This window comes from Ostrea edulis, chromosome 3 (genome assembly GCF_947568905.1).
Source record: "Ostrea edulis chromosome 3, xbOstEdul1.1, whole genome shotgun sequence".
In the NCBI taxonomy this organism is placed as follows: domain Eukaryota; kingdom Metazoa; phylum Mollusca; class Bivalvia; order Ostreida; family Ostreidae; genus Ostrea; species Ostrea edulis.
This window is the reverse complement of record NC_079166.1, coordinates 88,787,580-88,803,053: the sequence shown is the minus strand read 5'-3', so window position 1 is coordinate 88,803,053 and position 15,474 is coordinate 88,787,580. Positions and strand designations below refer to the sequence as shown.

The following is a 15,474-nucleotide window of genomic DNA, read 5'->3' as shown; positions in this document are numbered from 1 at the left end:
TTGCACTCATCCTCTTTAAACGTGGTCAAAACAAAATATCGGCCAATCTGAAATTTGAGTTTAAAGGAACAGGCATGTAGCATAGTCGTTTCAGGGGATTGTTGCTTTCTCTGATCATATATAAACCTCCATAATACAAATAGCATAGAATTTCCCTTATTACAAACATTTTTTCTTGATTCATGTTCTAATTCACCTAAGATATTCATGAAATAAAACTCGGAACACGTGATATAGGATAAGCTCGCTTCCGCGAGTGCAACAAAATTTTAATCATACACGTGTACATGTACATAGACATCTGGAGGCTTAATATTCCACTCAACTCAACCTACAACAGAAAAAAGGTGAAATATTAACAAACCACAAATGTGTAACATATTGCAGTGTAGCATACCATTATCTCACCAGGGTGCGCGTAACGCAATCAACTCAAGGGTTTACTTCGATTGGAAAATCCGAGTTTCATATGTAAAAGACACGTCATTCACAAGCACAAACAAATTAGCAACAGAACGGATTTTTTCTATAAGTCATGATTAATCCGAGTTGTATCGCATGTAAACAAAAATGGCGTCACTGAGCACTCAGAGCGAGCCAGCGCGCTGCGATATCTAATGCTTTAGCACGATAAAGAATCCTAAATATGTAAAGTTAGAGGTCTGGGTGAGTGTGTGTGCGCGTGGGTGTTTGTTTGTGTGAGAAAGAGGCCTAACCCCCCCCCCCCCTAATTGATATCGCCGTCTTTGTACATGGGGTCGAATTTCAATATACACGGGTGTAATGAAGGAATTTAGAATTTATATATATATTCAATCTAATCAAAAATTAAATCTTTTGATCCATTCACCTACGATCATAAGTGAATTAGATTGTACAGTACATACATTGTATCAGGTCTGTGTGTGCAATACAATTTATGTTTCTTTTATGAAAGAAAACAAGTATAGAGTATTAGACCCTATCAACTGACGTCACCGACATGAACTAGGTCAAACAAACTTTAAAGCTATTTAAACACGAGATATCACGCAGTGTATACAAGCCGCACAGGACTAGACTGGAGGTCGAAAGAACAGGGAGGCCATGTTGGATTTACAGGTGAGACAAGATTTTATATACACCTTCTGACATTGCTGTGTCATTAATATCAATATTCAAGTGATCAATGAGATAGATCTCTTCACTTAAATTATAATTTCATACTATTCTGAGAAGGGGGAGAGGGTTTCGTACATCGATGCCAAATACATATCAGTCCAATTTAAAAATATTAAAATTAATGTCCGTAGTTTCCTGACAAAATCTTTCATCAAGATTCATCTTTTTATTGACAGTGAACTTCTCGTGTGACCCCGAGCTCAGAAATGCATCCCCGGCGCAGTGCCCAGGACGTCCTACTGTGTGACCTCTGTAAAACTGCCCCCCTACAGAGTCACTGTAAACTTTGTCATATAAATCTCTGTGTTATCTGTGTCGGTAAACATCTTTCCGATTCCTCTAAAGATCACAATGTCGTGCCCTTTATAAAACACATCAAGTCTACCCCTAACTACCCAAAATGTCCGAAACACACCGACAAACATTGTGAAATGTTCTGTGAGAAATGTGACATTCCTGTCTGTTCTACCTGCGTCACCTCAGGTGAACATGAAGGTCACAAATTTTCAGATGTTATGAAAAAACTCGGATCTAAAACAGAAAGTTTACAAAAAGATTTAGAGGAACTCGAGACCAGAATTTACCCGCAATATGAAGAAATGGCGTCCGGTGTCCAAACTGAGAAAGCCGAGTTAGAAACGAATTACGGGAAACTGACAACAGCCGCCGATCAACAAGGAGAAATCTTACACCGGGAGATTACCGCCATTGTCAACAAGAGGAAATCCGACATTGCGGAGATGAAAAACAAACACCTGGCCGCTCTCAATAAAAATACAGATGAAATTACAAACCGAATTACAGAACTCAGACAGATCATTCAGGACCTGAAGAAAATACTGGACTCCAATGACGTCTCCTTAACCTCATCTTACAAATCTAGGAATTCCGAATTTAGAACATTACCGCCTAAAGTCCGAGTCACATTACCGAGTTTCTCTCCTCAGAAAATAAACAAAGATCAGCTCAATGAAATGTTCGGTTCTCTGTCGCCATTATCCATTAACACAGAACATGGCGACACAATGAAGTCAGCAGAAGCTGTATCGTCTCCTCCAGTCAAACCATTACTTGATGAGCCGCGCCTCACCGCCACCATAGACACTGGGTATAGACCATTCAGTGTTAGCTGTCTGAGTGAAGATCAAGTCTGGACACGCGGGAATAACGAAATCATGAAGCTCCTCAACCTCCGGGGTAAACTACTGACATCAATAAAAACCAAGTCAGGGAACTATCCAACAGACATAGCAGTGACACGGGACGGAGATCTTGTTTATACTGACTATCATGATAACACTATAAACTTAGTTAGGAATAAACAGATACAGACCGTGATCACACTACAGGGGTGGTACCCTCTCAATGTCTGCTGTACCGCCTCTAACCATCTCCTGGTTACCATGGAGAGTGATGATGGAGAACAATACAAAGTCGTGCGTTACTCCGGCTCCACAGAGAAACAAAGCATTCAGTTTGATGATCAGGGTCGTCCTCTCTACTCATCTGGTGATTACAGTAAATACCTCAGTGAGAACAGGAACCTGGATATCTGTGTGGCTGACCGGTCAGCTAGTGCAGTAGTGGTGGTCAATCAGTCAGGAAAACTCCGATTTAGATACACTGGTCATCCCTCTAATACCGAGCAATCATTTGATCCAGTCGGCATCACTACAGACAGCCAGAGTCACATCCTGACAGCAGACCACTACAATCACCGTATCCACATCCTAAATCAGGACGGACAGTTCCTCCGCTACATTCACTGTGGTTTATGCTGGCCATGGGGTTTATGTGTGGACATCAGAGACAACCTCTTTGTGGCTGATGGAGATAAGAAAGTGAAGAAAATTCAATATCTATAAACACAGTGTTAATTACAGATCTCAGCACGGTGTTAATTACAGCTCTACAAAGTGTTAATTACATTTCTAAACACAGTGCAATGTACAGCCTTGTGTTAATTACAGTGTCATGTTAATTACAGTTCTGTGTTAATTACAGTTCCTTGTTAATTACAGCCCTGAGTTTGTGACATGTAATTAACATGTTCTTGTGTTTGTGTGTGTAAGGATAGAACACTAGTCTCTCACTGCTGTTTAGTAATTATACCTTACAATATCTGTATTATAATTAATGAGACACTGTTAATCTTAGTATACTAATTACATGTACTTATCTATTGACACAGTAGTTGTGTACTTGTGTTTGTGTGTGTAAGGATAGAACATTAGTCTCTCACTGCTGTTTAGTAATTATACCTTACAATATCTGTATTATAATTAATGAGACACTGTTAATCTTAGTATACTAATTACATGTACTTATCTATTGACACAGTAGTTGTGTACTTGTGTTTGTGTGTGTAAGGATAGAACATTAGTCTCTCACTGCTGTTTAGTAATTATACCTTACAATATCTGTATTATAATTAATGAGACACTGTTAATCTTAGTATACTAATTACTAATTTGACTGTATTACTAGTTATTTATCTCCATGCAATCTTTTAAACACATGTGAATCACGGACTACAATTTAGTGAATGCATTAAAATTAGTTATTGTGAAGTACTTAGGAATTTCTCCTTGTCAGTAATTATTTTGGCCCAATTACTAATTTGACTGTGTTAGCATTTATTCATCTATCTATATTAAATCTTTTGAACACATGTTTTATAATCAATTAATTCAATGAAAGTAAATCAATTATTGTGATGTACTAAGAAATTCTATTTAGTGTGTAGCCTTGAATTATAGTACATCCACTAGTGAGTACTTACATGTAATTAATTGAATTGAATTCTATAGCCTTGAATTATAGTACATCTAGTACTGAGTACTTACATGTAATTAATTGAATTGAATTCTGTATCCTTGAATTATAGTACATCCACTAGTGAGTACTTACATGTACCATTACTTGTTTTTGTGTGATGAACAGCTAACAGAACATTATTTTGTGAATTATTGTATTCATTATCTGTACTATATAACTGTGTATATATAAACACTATTTAGAGTACAATCTCACATTATTACTGAGTACTTACTTAGATTTATAGTACTGTAACAGAGAGTGACCCCAAGCATCCTTCATCACAGATCTTCAGATTCAAGGTCAGTCTTCTGTTTACTATCAACAAGGTCACAACACTCCACAGTCCTACAAAATCAACACAGACAAAGTGTATTCAGGTCAAACTGTATTGTCAAGAATTGTCTGCATTTGAACAAGAGGTCCATGGGCTACATTACTCACCTGAGTCACCTTGGTCCACATATAAAGATTTTTCCTATATTTTTGCATGTAAAATATTGGTCCCTATTGTGGCCGCAACCTACTCCCGGGGTCCATGATTTTTACAAACTTGAATCTGCACTTTGTCAGGAAGCCTTTGTGTAAATGTAAACTTCTCTGGCCTAATTGTTATTGAGAAGATTTTTAAAAGATTTTCTCCATATATTTGTATGTATAACTTTGATCACCTATTGAGGTCCCATCCTTCCCCAAGGGGCATGATTTTAACAAACGTGAATCTGCTCTATGTCATGAACCTTTCATGTAAATTTGTACTTTTCTAGCTCAGTGGTTCTTGGTGAGATGTTTCCTAAATATTTGTATGTAAACTTTGATACTCTATTGTGGCCCCATCCTACCCTTATGGGTCATGATTTTTACAAACTTGAATTTCCATAATGTCAGAAAGCTTTCATGTAAATGTCAGCTCTTCTGGCCCTATGGTTCTTGAGAAGATTTTTAAATGACACCTCCTTATTATTACATTATTGTGATGATTTCCCCTCCGTAAAGGCCCTTCATTTCAACATGCTTGAAACCCAAGGATAGTTTTTGCCAAGTTTGGATGAAATTGGCCCATTGGTTCTACAGAAGAAGGTGAAAATGTAAAAAGTTGAAAGACAGACAGGCGGACAAGAGGCGATCAGAAAAGTTCACTTGAGCTTTCAGCTCAGGTGAGCTAAAAATTTCATTTACAGTAGAGTATATTTACATGTTCATATACAGTTAAACCTTAGTATCTCAAACACTGATATTTTCAATACCGTGGACATGTTCAAGTGAGTTAGAAGTCCCTGCTACATTTTCTTTCCGTAGTTTTACCTCAATATCTCAAATCTGACATCTAGTTCAAGATATTGAGATTTGACTGTATAGCAAAATGTAAAACTTATACGGTACCAATTTTGATGCACCAGATGCGCATTTCGACAAATAATGTCTCTTCAGTGATGCTCAACCGAAATGTTTGAAATCCGAAATAACTATGAAGTTTTGGAGCTAAATATAGCCAAAAACAGCGTGCCAAACAAGTGGAGCCAAATTCGTCCAAGGATAAGAGCTATGCATGAGGGAGATAATCCTTAATTTTGAAATGAATTTCTAAATTTTATAACAGCAATTATATATACATCCGTATTTTCAAGCTAGTAATGAAGTACTTGGCTACTGGGCTGTAGAGACCCTCGGGGACTAACAGTCCACCAGCAGAGGCCTCGACCCAGGGGTCATAATGTAAAACTTATACGGTACCAATTTTGATGCACCAGATGCGCATTTCGACAAATAATGTCTCTTCAGTGATGCTCAACCGAAATATTTGAAATCCGAAATAACTATGAAGTTTTAGATCTAAATATACGCAAAAACAGCGTGCCAAACAAGTGGAGCCAAATTCGTCCAAGGATAAGAGCTATGCATGAGGGAGATAATCCTTAATTTTGAAATGAATTTCTAAATTTTATAACAGCAATTAAATATACATCCGTATTTTCAAGCTAGTAACGAAGTACTTGGCTACTGGGCTGTAGAGACCCTCAGGAACTAACAGTCCACCAGCAGAGGCCTCGACCCAGGAGTCATAATGTAAAACTTATACGGTACCAATTTTGATGCACCAGATGCGCATTTCGACAAATAATGTCTCTTCAGTGATGCTCAACCGAAATGTTTGAAATCCAAAATAACTATGAAGTTTTAGATCTAAATATAGCCAAAAACAGCGTGACAAACAAGTGGAGCCAAATTCGTCCAAGGATAAGAGCTACGCATGAGGGAGATAATCCTTAATTTTGAAATGAATTTCTAAATTTTATAACAGCAATTAAATATACATCCGTATTTTCAAGCTAGTAACGAAGTACTTAGCTACTGGGCTGTAGAGACCCTCGGGGACTAACAGTCCAACAGCAGAGGCCTCGACCCAGGGGTCATAAATGTAATAGGAAGAAAAAAATGAGAATTGACTGTATAAGTAAATGTAATAGAAAGGACAAAATGAGATTGTATAGGTAAATGTAATAGGAAGGAGAAAATGAGATTGTATAGGTTAACGTAATAGGAAGGGCAAACTGATATTTGACTGTATAGGTAAATGTAATAGGAAGGAGAAAATGAGATTTGACTTTATAGGTAAATGTAATAGGAAAAAGAAAGTAAGAATTGACTGTATAGGTAAATGTAATAGGAAGGACAAAATGAGATTTTATAGGTAAATGTTATAGGAAGGACAAACTGAGATTCGACTGTATAGGTAAATGTAATAGGAAGGACAAAATGAGATTTGACTTTATAGGTAAATGTAATAGGAAGGACAAAGTGAGAATTGACTGTATAGGTAAATGTAATACGAAGGACAAAATGAGATTGTATGGGTAAATGCTATTGGAAGGACAAACTGAGATGTGACTGTATAGGTAAATGTTATAGGAAGGACAAAATGATATTGCATAGGTAAATGTTATTGGAAGGACAAATTGAGATGGTATAAGTAAATGTAACAGGAAGGACAAAATGAGACTGTATAGGTAAATGTAATAGGAAGGACAAACTGAGATTGTATAGGTAAATGTAAAAAGAAGGACAAAATGAGATTGTATAGGTAAATGTAATAGGAAGGACACAATGACATGGTATAGGTAAATGTAATAGGAAAGACAAAATGAGATTGTGTAGGTAAATGTAATAGCATTCTTTGAAATTAAGCGGTAGCCCGATGACCGTGGCTAGTAAAATCGGGATCGGGCTACTAAAAATTATTAACGCGCATACCCGGTGGGCCAGTACATATTTCCAACAGAGATAATGACTTCTGGTTGAAAATCGATGAAACAACCAGTTCTTACAGAGGAAGAGAAAGTTGGCGCTAAGAAGTATGAGGAATCAAAGCAACAAAGAAAATGATCAGCGTGTTTGGCAGAACTGCCCTGTCTTGAATACAATGATGGTCTTGTATTTTGCATCTGGTGCAGAAAGGAATGTGAGTTAGTGTTCGTCTTAGGTAATTCAGAATGGATTCTGTAAGTGAACACGAAAATAGAAAATGGCGCAAGCATTTTACCCCAAAGTGAACAAGAGGCCCATGGGTTACATCGCTCACCTGAGTCACCTTGGCCCATATCTGAAGACTTTCCATATATATTTGCATGTAAAACCTTAGTCCTTATTATGGCCCCAACTACCCCTGGAGGTCACGATTTTTGCAAACTTGAATCTACGCTACGTCAGAGAGCTTTCATGTAAATGTCAACTTCTTTGGCCCAATGGTTCTTGAGAAGAAGATTTTTAAAGATTTTCCCTATATTTGTATGTAAAACTTTGAACCCCCCCCCCCACTTGTGGCCCCATCCTACCCCTGGGGGCCATGATTTTAACAAACTTGAATCAGCACTATTTCAGAAAGTTTTCTTGTACATATCAGCTTTTCTGACTCAGTGATTATTGAGAAGATTTTACCTATATATTTGTCTGTAAAACTTTGATCCCCCTTCTTGCCCCATCCTACCCCAAAGGGCCATGATTTGAACAAACTTGAATCTGCACTATGTCAGAAAGTTTTCATGTAAAAATCAGCTTTTCTGGCTCAGTGGTTCTTGAGAAGAAGATTTTTAAAGATTTTTCCTATATATTTGTATGTAAAACTTTGATCCCCTATTGTGGCCCCATCCAACCCCAGGGGCCCATTACTTGAACAAACTTGAATCTGCATTATGTCAGGAAGCTTTCATGTAAATCTCAGCTTTTCTGGCTTAGTGGTTCTTGAGAAGAAGATTTTTAAAGTTTTCCCCTATATATTTGTATGTAAAACTTTGATTCCCCCTTTGTGGCCCCATCCTACCCCCAGGGGCCATGATTTGAACAAACCTGAATCTGCACTATGTCAGAAAGTTTTCATGTAAAAACCAGCTTTTCTGGCTCAGTAGTTCTTGAGAAGAAGATTTTTAAAGATTTTTCTTATATATTTGTATGTTAAACTTTGATCCCCCCATGTGGGCCCCATCCTACCCCCGGGGGCCATGATTTGACAAATTTGAATCCACAATATGTCAGGAAGCTTTCAGGTAAATTTCAGCTCTTCTGGCCCAGAGGTTCTTGAGAAGATTTTTAAATGACCCCAACCTATTTTTGAATTTTTGTGATTATCTCCCCTTTGAAAGGGACAAGGCCCTTCATTTTAAGAAACTTGAAAGCCCTTCACCGAAGGATGCTTTTGGCTAGGTTTGGTTGAAATTGGCCCAGTGGTTCTGGAGAAGAAGTCGAAAATGTGAAAAGTTTACAGACAGACGGACAGACAGAAGGACAAAATGTGATCAGAAAAGCTCACTTGAACCTTTGGTTCAGGTGAGCTTAAAACCATAAGCGGCTGGATCAGACGTTCAGTATGTATGAGAATTAGTTGACAACCCTTGTTTTTTTTTTACTTATTCAGGATGAGTGATGATGAAGAACTAGAAGAATTAAAACATTGGAGGATTCCGGAGAATCTGACTGAAATGACAGAATTAGAAGTTGAAAGAAGGCTTGAACTCTTGTCTTAACCTTGTATTGTAATACCTAATAAAAATGTTCAAACTTGAAATTGCGAATCATGTTGAATCATTCTTGTATAGCATTTGGGCTAGTAAAATTTTATTTGGGCTTCCAAATTTTGCACTCTTACTTGCCCGATGGGCTTGTGGTAAAAATCATTAAGTGCGAAGACTGTAATAGGAAGGACAAAATGAGATTCGACTGTATAGGTAAATGTAATAGGAAGGACAAAGTGAGAATTGACTGTATAGGTAAATGTAATAGGAAGGACAAAATGAGATTTTATAGGTAAAGGTAAAACTTGTACGGTATAAATTTTGATGCACCAGATGCGCATTTTGACAAATAATGTCTCTTCAGTGATGCTCAAGCCAAAATTTTGGAAATTCGAAATCACAATAAACTTATAAGAGCTAAAAGGAATTCTAGAGTGCCAAGAAAAATTGTAGTAATTAAATTTGGTGGCGAGATGAATTCCAGATTGTTCAGTTGGTAAAGCACCTGATTAGAGATTCAGGGACCATGGGTTCAAGTTCAATTCTGATTCATTGCATTTCCTGTATTGTAGAAAATTTGTGAGACACACAGTAAGAATGTCCAGTCATTTATCATAACAAAATAAACAAGAGGTACTGTGAGCAATGCTCACTAAGAATACCCCCCGCTTACCCCAATCTCCCAAAGGGTGGTGGTAATAGCTATAAACTACCTCTTTTCTGAGTGTAAAAAACAAATGGCATGACAAACCGAACCATATTGCTACTTCGATGTACAGTGCGAGTGACCTTTGACCTCAAAATCGATAGGGAACATCTTCATCCTATGGGTAGTCCATATGTATGATATGGTGACTGTAGGTGGAAAGGATAACGCTTTAGAGCCCGGAAACCATATTGCTACTTCAATGTCAAGTGCACTTGACCTTTGACCTTTTGACCCCAAAATCAATAGGGAACATCTTCATCCCATGGGTAGTCCATATGTATGATATGGTGACTGTAGGTGGAAAGGATAATGCTTTAGAGCCCGGAAACCATTGAGTCTACAGACGGACGGACGGACAACCCGATTCCAGTATAACCCACCTCCCACAACTTGTTGCGGGGTTATAATGACTCACACTGCCACCCCCTCAATGTTGGTGTTTGGTCAAATGGTCAGGACATTCTTCTGCTGTAGGCTCAAGTCCAGCAGACTGACCTTGTGTTCTCTGGATCTGGGAGAATTTGGAAAGTTCTGTACAACCAATCACTTCATGTCAAATTCTTCAGTCAATTTCTACAAGAATATCTAGGATGTATCAATAAAATGTCAACACAGAAAGTTAATCAATTAGAGCACTATGCTAAATCTATTTATAACTTGGTAACATATAGGTAACTAGGTACATGACCTTGTGTTCATAGCTTGGTAATGTAGATGACTTGATACATGACCTTGACAAATGAATAGAACTCATTGTTCAAGAAATAACTACCTGCTCTTTCTAAATATCCATTTAGTTTCAATTTAGTATCAATAGCACTTAAGAAGATGTTATTTAAGTGTTTTACACATAAACACTATATATACTAAGTTTGGCCCCACCCTGGGGTCAGAACCCCTACCCCGTGGATCATGAAATTTACAATTTTGGTAGAAGCCTTCTTGCTCTGCATCACTATGCATTTAGTCTTCTTTTTTTTTTTTATACACATGTGTGGTTCTAGGGAAGATTTTTGAAAATTGGTCAATTTTGGGCAATTTTTGCTCTGCCCCTTGGGCCCTAGGGGTGTAGGAGTCCTAAAATTTACAATTTATGTCTCCTTTGTTCAAAATTAAGATGCTTCATATCAAATTTAAAAAGAATTGGAATAGTATATGTGGTGATCAAGAGGATATTAAGAATGTTAAGTTGTTAAGGTAGCACTCTACATCGTCATATTTGGCTGACTTCCTTTAAAAACATGGATAAAAAAATCGATATCAGCAATATTTGGCTTTTCCTTTTCGATTTAAATATTTAGCCGAGTAGCTCAGTAGGTTAGTATACTGACTGCTGACCTATAGGTCGGATGTTCGAGTCCAGCAGGGGTTTTAATTTTTTTTCAAATTACCTTCCACTAAAACTGTATTTTTTGACAAAATAAAGTAGATTTTAAAATTTTCAACTTCAAAATATTCTTGTACATATCCTCCACTTTTCATCTACGTCAAATTTCTCTGGTGTAGCACACCTCCTTAACGCACACGGACAGACGTCAACGAATTGCAATAGGTCACCTGGGTTTATTCAAGTGACCTAATAACCAATAAAACACTCTTTTTTGATCCATAGTAAATATCAAAAAATATTAGATCCCTGGGTCAGAACAATGTGAATATCATTAAATGATAATGAAGTATTGTACAAAAATTCAAGGTTATCTGATCAGCCATTTAGGAGGAGTGTTCATGACTATTCTACACCCGCCACTTCTCTTACATCGACTATGACTTCAAGGGGCATAACTCTGTCATAAATTATTGAAGCAGTTTCATTCAATAGTGAAGAGAATGAATGGAAACGGAATTACGACAGAATGACGGAAGATCTGAATGATAATAAGAGGCTCATGGGCTACATTGCTCACCTGAGTTACCTTGAACCATATCTAAAGTACTTCCATATACATGTATATTTGCATGTAAAATTTGGTCCCTATTGTGGCCACAACCTACCCCCAGGGAACATTATTTTTACAAACTTGAATCTGCACTATGTTAGGACGCTTTCATGTAAACGTAAACTCCTTTGGCCCTGTGGTTCTTGAGAAGAAGAATTTTAAACATTTTCCCTATTTATTCCCATGTACAACTTTGATCCCATATTGTGGCTCCAACATATCCCTGGGGGCCTTAATTGGAAAAAAAACTTGAATCTGCATTATGTCAGGAAGCTTTCATGTAAATTTCAGCTCTTCTGACCAAGTGGTTCTTGAGAACAAGATTTTAACATGACCCCACCCAATGTTTTGCATTTTTGTGATTATCTCCCCTTTGAAGAAGACATGACCCTTTATTTGAATAAGCCTGAAAGCCCTTTACCAAAGGATGCTTTGTGCCAAGTATGGTTGAAAATGACCCAGTGGTTCTGGAGAAGAAAATAAAGATGTGAAAAGTTTACAACGCCGACGCCGGCAGACATTACGGACAAATTTTGATCAGAAAAGCTCACTTTAGCCTTAGGCTCAGGTGAACTAAAAAAGGTAACACTATATGCCCCAGCCAATTCAGGACCAGGACAAAATTAAATGAAACATTGTGATTTCACATAATTTCATAAACAAACCTGACATTTTGAACAGCATTAGAGCTATCCAAGTCTTACAATGTATCAGAGTCTCAGGAATATTATCCTCGTCAATCAGCCGGACATCATCAGTAACCGCCACCCTGCAAAAGTCATTTTCATATTAAGTCACCAAATATTGACCTCCTCATAACAGTGTATTATGTTTTTAAAATATAATTTCTCAAAAATAGCCATGCATTAATTCTAAATGTCTCAAAATGAGACTAAACCTCAATTAGAAATCTGTGTACTTAAAACACAACTCATCCGTATAGATTAATTAGCCATCCACCACATCTACAGATATTGTTGCCCATCCCTCTCACACCCCAACATAAATTCATATACATGTACAGTATTCATAGTTTCAGAATTTGCAAAACTTGAACAATTCTGTCAGTGATTTTGGCCTAGAAGTGTAACAGTTTTTGCCAGCGATTTTTTTGTTTTGTTTTTGAAACTACCACCCCTCCTTTTGAATTGAGAAAAATTAGCGATATTTTCCTCAAATTGGGAAAAATCATTCATAGTAAATTAAAATGGAAAAGATGCATAAAATAATCAAATAAAAAAATTTTTGTTTGAGGTTTATTTCAGATCTGATTTAAAATCATAAAATAAATCATTATTTAACATTAAATATGTATTGGAAGTCACACCTTGTATAGATATTATTTATTTTTTCTAAGAAATACTTATTGTCCAATTTCATAAAGAAAATAATAAATTATCAATTCACCAGCATTTGTACCCATAATCTTGTAAATATTATAATAATCAAGTTTCCAGAATGTCTCTCCTTTTTGTATTTTTCGGATTTTAGTAAAACCCTATACTGTTATTAGCCTGACCCTACATATAATGGCGGTCAACAATATGGCTTAATGTGTATCTGGAAACTATATACTTCGCTGCATATCTGCTTATATGGATGTCTCTATTGTGTTACATATTCTTTACAAAACCTTTTGCATGTGCAGTGGTTTGGAGAATAAATCTGAAGAAAAAAACGTATTTACTCTTTGTCAGCAATATACGGTAACCTTTTTTTCTAAATGGCCTAATTTCCCTAGATTTCAAATTGGGAACAACATATATATATAATTGGGAAAAAAATAGCTAATTTTAGTGATGGGAAACAGTCGAATATTGGTGGCATTTTGGCCCCAAAAAATCACTGTTTGCAATTCATTTTCACATTAATTCAAGCATTCTGTAAAAAAAAAAAAAAAAAAAAAGACCTCTTCAAATACCTTATTATTCCACCTTTAGAACATAAATTTCTCTAAAACAGTCATGCATTGATTCTAAACCTTTTAATTGATAAACTTAATAACCAATGAAAATGATGAATGACAATAATGCATCCCAAAGTTCCTTACACTTGTTACAACTTCACTAACATTTGTACAATGTTACCTTTACAAAGAAAAACCGAGGTTTATGGGGCGACATTGCTCACCTGACCTACTGCCCAGTCCCATCTAAAACACTGTACTACAATTACCCTCCTCTCTCGTGCCCACCTGACCTACTGCACAGTCCCATGTAAAACATTGTACTACAATCAGCCTCATCTCTTACACTTGTGCTCACCTGACCTACTGCACAGTCCCATGTAAAACATTGTACTACAATCAGCCTCCCCTCTTGTGCCCACCTGACCTACTACACAGTCCCATGTAAAACATTGTACTACAATTAGCCTCCCCTCTCGTGCCCACCTGACCTACTGCACAGTCCCGTGTAAAACATTGTACAGTACTACAATTAACCTCCTCTCTCGTTCCCACCTTGAACCTGAGGGTTAGGGTTTGTACAAACTTGACTGTATACCACATGAGGATGGTTGCTTACCTTCCATGATTAATTACTGTAATTGTCACATAATAAGGTAATAAATCTACGAGTGATAATGAACAGTCAACAGTCTCATAACTCTTATAAGGAACACAAAATCAAGAGATGAGCAAACATGGACCCCTTGATACTCTCATGGTGCATCTATAAATTAAATTTCTGTTGAATAATATCAAAGATAATGGAAACTGAATTATGGCAGAATGGCAGAAGATCAGAATGATAGAAAAGGGAAACACTATATGTCCCAGTAATATCTGGACCTGGACAAAAATGAAACATTTCACAATATTCCCTAAACAAACCTGACATGTTTTACAGCAGTACGTACAGCTCTCCAAGTCCTGCAATACATCAGAGTCTCAGGAAATTATCATTGGTCAACAGTCGTCTCTCCAGTAACCGCTACCCTGTAAAATTCATTTTCACATCAAGGATTCTGTCACAAAAAATGACATCTTCATACCATATTATTCCACCTTTTGAACATAAATTTCTCTAAAACAGTCATGCATGTATTCTAAACCTTGATAAAATCATTGAAAACGCATGTGTGAGTCACTTAAATTAAAATGACACAGAGTTATGGATCACTTTGTTGTTACCATGGTAACAAGGACAAAGTCCTTGAAAAAACAGTGAAATATACCTCTTTAAAGTCCAAAATAAATACAATTAAGATAATAAGATGCATATTTTTTTAGTTTAAGGTAAATGAAAAAGGCTTAAATATAACATTTTGTTGATCGGTGATATGACATTTTTAAAAACGGTTTCTATGCGAGATTTGTGTATTCCATTGAAATAGATAAACTCTGAAGTTACATATTTTATCCAAAATACGTCCGAAATACCCAAGGAATTGAACATATAAAAATAAAAGAAGGGGGGTACCGGTAGTCCTGTCCACAAGCACCTGTGCGAGTATATACCTAGTGATTTTTAAAAATATCATCAAACTCCGTACTGTGTCAATTTCCCCTATGAATAATGGATCTATGTATAAAAGGAACATACTCACCTGACTGGAGCTTGTAATTGCACTGTACCCGAAAGTCACCTTTGCTAAATACCAGCAAAATAGCTTTCAGACTCGGCATCCATTTTCGTTTTCACAGCAAGTGTCTTCTGCTTCATAAAGAAAGACAACTCTAGCAGATTTTCCAGTGGTATGAAATGAACAATGGCAGGAGTTGCGTTTCTTGCATTGATAACGTTTCTAGTCGTTTTTTCACAAAAAACTAAATTTACCAAGTTTTTACCAAGACCCTTTAAAAAAAATGCACGGACAATTTTATTATCCGTGGAAAATG

The 15,474-nt window shown here is 36.7% G+C and overlaps 1 protein-coding gene across 1 annotated transcript; it reads left to right on the top strand.

Annotated features, from left to right (window-relative positions):
- The first annotated feature begins 1,367 nt into the window (after nucleotides 1-1,367).
- LOC125673692 (protein lin-41-like) lies at nucleotides 1,368-4,188 on the top strand. Its single transcript, XM_056159336.1, has one exon. It carries the CDS (start codon nucleotides 1,368-1,370, stop codon nucleotides 3,024-3,026), a length of 1,659 nt encoding a protein of 552 aa, XP_056015311.1. The 3' UTR covers nucleotides 3,027-4,188.
- Nucleotides 4,189-15,474: the final 11,286 nt, after the last annotated feature.

Bases quoted from the DNA above. Each gene is read 5' to 3' on its own strand.
- LOC125673692 (XM_056159336.1), top strand. From the start codon at position 1,368: ATGCATCCCCGGCGCAGTGCCCAGGACGTCCTACTGTGTGACCTCTGT.